The 6,561-nt window shown below is 58.2% G+C and overlaps 3 protein-coding genes across 3 annotated transcripts in view; 1 reads left to right on the top strand and 2 right to left on the bottom strand.

Moving 5' to 3' along the window:
- Nucleotides 1-1,783: 1,783 nt before the first annotated feature.
- CCM_06900 (uncharacterized protein) lies at nucleotides 1,784-2,181 on the bottom strand (the record flags this gene model as incomplete). Its single annotated transcript, XM_006672038.1, has 2 exons — nucleotides 1,784-1,834; nucleotides 1,891-2,181. 2 exons carry the CDS (start codon nucleotides 2,179-2,181, stop codon nucleotides 1,784-1,786), a joined length of 342 nt encoding a protein of 113 aa, XP_006672101.1.
- Nucleotides 2,182-3,899: 1,718 nt separating this feature from the next.
- CCM_06899 (HLH transcription factor, putative) lies at nucleotides 3,900-5,326 on the top strand (the record flags this gene model as incomplete). The annotated part of the gene is made up of 2 exons (XM_006672037.1): nucleotides 3,900-4,613; nucleotides 4,730-5,326. The coding sequence occupies 2 exons, from the start codon at nucleotides 3,900-3,902 to the stop codon at nucleotides 5,324-5,326; spliced, it is 1,311 nt and encodes a 436-aa protein (XP_006672100.1).
- Nucleotides 5,327-5,611: 285 nt separating this feature from the next.
- Nucleotides 5,612-6,561, bottom strand: part of CCM_06898 (Mn2+ homeostasis protein Per1) — a gene marked incomplete at both ends in the record, with an annotated part of 1,332 nt that continues 382 nt past the window's right edge. Inside the window, 2 exons of the mRNA XM_006672036.1 lie at nucleotides 5,612-5,669; nucleotides 5,718-6,477. Coding sequence (XP_006672099.1) covers nucleotides 5,612-5,669; nucleotides 5,718-6,477 — 818 coding nt within the window. The remainder of the gene's footprint in view (nucleotides 5,670-5,717; nucleotides 6,478-6,561) is intronic.

Here is a 6,561-nt window from a genome sequence, read left to right as displayed (position 1 = left end):
GCCATGAAGCGCTGCCACGCCGGCTCGTCGCCGTACGCGCACCCCCGGTAGATGACGAAGCCCCAGGCGTGGAAGCCCGTCTGCTGCATCGTGTGCAGCACGTGCCCGAGGCGGCCGGCGGGTGCGGCGGATGGGCTCCCAGCAGCGGCGGTGGTGGTGCCGACGGTGGCCGAGGATGTAGAGGATGCGGCGGGTGAGTGGGCGGCGGCGGCGGCGGTGGTGTACGCTGGATGGGACGACGATGCTGGCGAGGACGATGCCGGCGCATAGCGGTGCTGCTGCGACGGCTGATGCGACGGCTGCAGAGCATGATAGCCGCCGCCGCCGCCGCCGCCGCCGCCGTGGGGTCCTTGCTGTTGCTGCTGCTGCTGCTGCGTCGTGTCATGCATCTGTCCGACGGGTGGTGGTGCGCCGGCCTGCGCCTGCGCGGCAAGATCGGGATGCATCATATGCAAATCCATAACTTGACAGCGGTCGCGCGTTTCTCTCTTTCTTTCTTTCTGTCACCTCTCACCTTTCTTTACTAGCGACAGCGGCGGGGGGGAAACGATGCGGAGGCGGCAAGCTAGTTAGTTGGGCGGCGCGCGCAATCTTTGCTGGCGGGGGGGGGTTCGATGGCCCCCTCTCATGGTGCGGGAGCGAGAAGTTCGCACAATGCGGCGCGCATTGAAAAGCGAGACGTCTTTTTTTTTCCTTTTTCCTTCTTTGTTTGTTGTGTGAGGGGAGGGCAAACAAAGAAAAACGTACGAAGCCCTAATTCATTGGATTTTGATTTCTTTGATATGGTGATCTATTGTCCGATTGGGGGTTCCTTTTTTTCCTTTTTAACTCATTTTGGCTTTTCGGGGCTGAGCTAAGGGACAAGAGATTATGGCTTGTGGACGGGGGATATCGGCCAAGGTTCGTCCGTACCGCGCTGGGTATGCGTAGGCTATATCCGGCGGGGTTGAGTGATGCGGCACATACCAGTCGGTACATGGGTACCTGGTCTTTTATTTTTCGTTGCCATTCTCTCTCTGTCTTTCCCTCTCTTGTGAGCGACTTTGTAATTCACCGGGCGATTCGCTAGTTAGGCGTTGAGCTTTGTTTGCTGTCTCATCCATGGCTCGGTGGATATCCCCATCCCATCCTGGCTCGGCCCATCCTGGTGCGCAATCACGTGCGGATCCTTGTGGGCTGGTTCGCAAAACAAGACGGATCGATGGGCCATCGAAGATGCATCGTTGCCATGTTGGAACGGGCCGGTCGTTTATTGTGCAGATGTGGGCGTTTTTGATAACGGCGGGCTCTTATAGCAAGGTTATCATGGCAGGAAAGCTGTTCCGTGGGTGGTTCGGTGGGGGATTCAACAAGTGACGTCGCTTCCTTCGTATGCGAGTCAGACGTGTGTGCAAAAGTCACGCTCCCAGCTTTACCCACGATTTACGAATCGGTGCCGACGATGGGGACCAGCGATCGTGCATAACGGAGCAAGCATGTCACCACAATGCATGGAGACTTGGGAAAAAACGATGCCTTTAGCTTCTCGCCACGTTGTGCAGCAGACTGCTTCCATTCGACGATGAAGTCTAGGGTAGTCAGAGTGACCAGGGACGGGGAGTTTTCCGCTTCCAGCGCCCATGAAGCCTTCGATGACAAGCTGCGCCATTTTCACTACGGAAGCATGCTGCCAACGAAACGCAAGGGGGGGTGTTTATTCAGTCGCGGAGCCGCAATCGTACGGGCACTCTGGGCCAAAACATGTAGTGAGACGATAGCTAGGCGAGATGAGGTTTCAAATGCGCTACTTGATGGACAGCACGCCGAGGACTGCCTGCAAGCCGCGGCATAGACTCTGTCTAGTTACTGCATGTATGTACCTAGCAACTAGTTAGTTACTGTACAACTCACTTTACGTGATGGCGCAGCGAAAAACTGACCAATACTGGCGAGGTGGGTTGCACCGTGGGCGGGCGGGAGGAAGCACGAGACAAGGGTCCAGGGACACATGGGTCCCAAGACATGGGCCGAAATAGTTCGAGTGTCAAGTGTGACGGATTGCAGACTTGACTCAGACGCATAGTTCGAGGTTGTCCGCTTGATAACGGTGACGGCGACGCAAAGCAACAACAAGATATAGCTTCTGTAGTTACCAAGCAAAGCAGCAAATCTGCCAAATGTCATCGGCAGGGCAATTGCCATCGGCAGATTTGGTAAAGAAGGGGGGGGGGAGAGAGGGTCGAAGTGGACTGATTGACATGGCCGCCCACGTTCCTCCACGGGGGCATGGGGGAAAGCTGTGGGCGACGAGGACGGAGCAGTGAGTGGTACAATTGTGTGGCCGCATGGCGAAGCAAGAAGCAAAGGGGACAACACCAACACAGCCACGAACCTGGTTTGACAAGGGGGGGGGGGAACAGCATTTTCGTCGAGACAAGCACACGAGCACCGAGCACGAGGCCAAGCACGCGAGCTCTTTGGCGGAAAGGGGCCCGTCGAAGCTGAGGGGGTGGAGAGAAAGCGAACAAGATACGGATACTAGTTTACATAGTTAGTTTATTCCAACTTGATAAAAAAAAAAATCCCATTTTATCAGCCCCCTTGGCATCTACGTCCCAGCACGCGTCACCCATTCCTGGCATGCACATGGCCCAGCCGTGTGCTGCCATTGGCTGGCGGCCAAGCAGCCCAGCGTCGGCGACGCACGCGACCATTTGCTCGATGCTGCTTGGTCAGGGCTTTTCTGCCTCTTTTTTCTTCTCGTCTCATCAGTTTCCCTTTATAGCTTGGGGGGGGTTTTTTACGGAAATATGTACAATACAGACTGCCCAACAGTATGGGCGCGTGGGCCCTGCGCACTCCTCTCCGTGCCTAGCTATTCGACAACTCAACTGAAAATCAAGCTTTCCCGCCCCCTCCCCCCTCGTGGTGCACTCTTTACTCGTCCAAAACGTTCAGAAAATAATAATAAAAAAAGAACAGAGCTCTGACCTTTTTGGTACTTTGACACCCCGTAGATTGCCCAAAGGAAGCCAAGCGGCAAAAACGTGATTCTTCCTCTCCCCCCCATGTCTGTCCTTTTACGTATCTTGCCTCATCTTCCTCCTCCTCTCTCTCTCTCTCTCTCTCTCCTCCTCTTATCTTTGTTGCCACCCAGTTTCATGTCCCCGGCAATTTTCTTGTTGCCTTTATTAGTTCGCTACTCGCGTGCTCACGTTTTCTTGTCCTCATTTTACAGTCCCATTCGCTCTCCCTTGGCTACAAGATAAGCACGACATCTGCGTTAACTAGTCCACCACATCCACTCGCTATCTTGTTCAGCACTTTGGCCCCCCCCACAGACTGTCACGCCCTCGACTGCTCTTCTTGGTCGACGCGAAATTGCCTTGGGAAACTCCAATCTTCTTCATTGCTCTTGTCTCTAAAATCTTTGGTTGATTGACCCCTGGATATGCCCCTGGAGCGACGTATCGTGTGAGGGAAACCAATACTTTGGACACTCTATTACCCTACTACACATCCCGGTGAAGACACCACAAGAGCCTGAACAATACCTATGATAACGGCTCTTCGCATACAAGGACTCTCCATCCTGAGGGAACAAGTACAAAACCCCTGACGCAAAACTACAAATAGCCAACGGGGCTGTGTTGTCTATTACCCAGGACTTATTGGCACGCTACCGCAGCCTCATCTCAACCCAAAACGCCATTTCCATACTGCCTTGGCTTATTCCAAAAAGTCAATTCCGTTGGCTAGGTCTGCAAGCCTCATTCCAGCCGGTTCATTTCACGCTTAATTACGTTTGTGTGCGCCAACGGCGTGCGAGCCTTAAACGAGCCGACAACCGGTTCCACGACATACATCTACTCGACCACCCCACGACAGCAGGAGAAGAGAAAGAAGAAAAAAAATTCACAATGCCTCGTCCCGGTCTCCCTCCTACACCCGGATCTTCCACCGATCTCAAAGCTAAAGACGGCGTGAACCAACTCGCCTCGCTCCACCTGGCGTTCGAGCTGCCCCCTCCCGCCATTCATGACGCCGCGCGTACATCCCCGGGCAAGCTCTCTCCCGGATCGTCCGCCGCCCACCACAGCCAGCACCACCAGCACCACCACCAGCACATGAGCCCGCCCTCGTATCCGATGCAGGCCGCCGAGACGGTCAAGGCACGCCGCCGGTCATCCGCCGCCACCAGAGAGACCAAGGACAACAGCAGCAGCAGCAACAACAGCAGCACCAACACCGCCTTTGCCCTGCCGCCGCCGCCGACCCGCTCCCGCAAGATTATACAGATGAAGCCCCGCCAGGACGACGCCGCCGCCGCTGCCGACGCCTCGGCCGCCAAGGAGAGCACCGGGAAGCCGGCCGCCGGCAAGGCCGCCAAATCGGCTGCGAATGCCGGCGCCTCTGGGAGCGGCGCGGCTGCCGCGGGCGGCGGCGGCGGTGGCGCCAAGGCGGGCAAGAAGCAGCCCAGCGCGACGAGCGCCGCCGGACGCAAAATTGCCCGCAAGACGGCCCACAGCCTGATTGAGAGAAGGCGGCGCAGCAAGATGAACGAGGAGTTTGCCGTCTTGAAGAATATGATTCCCGCCTGCACCGGCGACATGCACAAGCTGGCCATTCTGCAGGTACGCACGCGGCTTACACGCAGCCCAACCCCGAACGAAAAAAAAAAAGAACCACACACACACACAAAAAAAGCAAACAAGAACAAAGAAAGAGTAAAATATACTAACAGCAGTAGGCTTCAATTGAATATATCCGCTACCTCGAAGACTGCGTCTCGCAACTCAAGGCCCAGCACGGCAGCGAGCACCGCGGGGACGTCTCCGCCTCGGGCAACCCACTGCCGTCGATCCGCGAGTTCCACCCAACCTTTCACGGGGAGCCGGCCGACGTGGACATGTCCGACTCGGAAGCCGTGTCGCCGACCTTTACCGCCAGGCGCGCCAGCGAGGACCAACACAACCACAACCACCACCACTACCCCGCACCGGCGGCGCCCACGCACCAGCCGTCCGTGTCGCCGGCGCTGCACCCGCAGGATGCCCGCCCGCGCCACCACTCGTACTCGTCGTCGTCGGCCGTCCCGGACTACCGCCACCACGGCAGCTTCACGCTCTCGGCCACACCGTCGCCCGCGTTTGGGCCGCAGCGCCACGGACCGTACGCCCGCAGCAGCACGTCCACGTCGGCGTCGACGGTCACGAGTCCCGCCCTGAACCCGCAGACGGAGCTCGACCAGGAGGCCACAGCCGCGCTGCTGATGCTGAATAACGACCGTCGCGGGACGACGGCGAATGCCCGGGGGCTGTCCGTGCGGGACTTGCTGAGTGGTTGAGCCGGTGAGCGGTCCGAGGGGCGGAAGAGAAAGAAGAAAAGTGTATTTGTGTTTGGAGCGTACATGTGATGAGAAGATGAATCGTATACCTGGTTAACGGTGGCATATTATCTGGACATTTGGGAATTTGTATCTATTGGCGTTGACTGGTTTGGATCGGGGCCTGATATCAACTTGAAATGCTTCGTGAACGATTGCAATATGACTTATTAATTATGAATGGGCGTGTATAATTGCGGTGGTTGTTTACGTGACCTGACGCCTCCCGCAGAGCCTGTATCAACTCTATGCCTTGAGTCTCTCGGCTGAGGCCATGTCGGCCTTGGCGTCCAGGACGAGGAAACTGTCTCATTAGCATTGTACCGTGGATACAGCCGTAGGGGATACTCACTTGTACCACAGAACCGTGGGGGCAATCGTCAGCAGGTGCCACAAGCTGTGCGCGTCAATCGAGCCCAGCCACGGCGGAAAGTCAAACATCTCCATGCTCATGGCGAATACCACCCAGGCGACGACCAGACCAGGCCACGTCGTCCACAGGCGCCTCGACTCTCTGTACTTTTGCACGCTAAACCACGTCCACAGCACGTTCTGCACGACGCCGACGCCGATATTCGCCGCCATGTTGTACGTGTAGTCCCAGCGCACGCCCTTGAGGTACGCGACGTGGGCGCAGTACAGCAAGACGCAGAGCAGGGTCCACGCGCGCAGCAGCGAGCGGCGGGTGGGCGTGGCGCGGTCGAGGCGGAAGACGCGGACGGGCGCGTAGTAGGTGCCGTACAGCACGTTGGCGGCGGCGGCAAAGTAGTCGAGCTGCTCGGTGGCGGCAAAGTCGCGGGCGTGGAAGACGGCCGACGCGACCCACGAGGCGACGCCGACGTGGGCGAGCACCACGTACCAGGGCCGCAGCGCGTAGCGCGCGGGGATGCGCGCGCGCACCTTGCGCAGCCCGTCCCAGTGCGCCCACAGGTTGCCGAGGGAGAAGAGCACCGAGCACGGCTCCTGCAGCCCAAGCAGCCGCCGAAAGGGCCACTTGCCGTGGAACTGCACGACAGGCGCGCCGCCGGCGACGCGCTGCGCGGTGATGATGTGCTGGCACGTGTGATCGCACTCGGCGGGGCAGTTCCAGAGGAGGAGACGTCGGTGAAGGGCTAGAGGGAAGAAGTCAGTCGGGGTTCAAGATGGATCGTTGTCGGTTGGTCGACCGGGGCGGGGGGGGGGGGGGTTTCGGCGGG

Source organism: Cordyceps militaris, assembly GCF_000225605.1.
Source record: "Cordyceps militaris CM01 unplaced genomic scaffold CCM_S00005, whole genome shotgun sequence".
Taxonomy (NCBI): Eukaryota; Fungi; Ascomycota; class Sordariomycetes; order Hypocreales; family Cordycipitaceae; genus Cordyceps; species Cordyceps militaris.
Note: the sequence above shows the minus strand (reverse complement) of the source record. Positions and strands in the feature narration are given on the sequence as shown.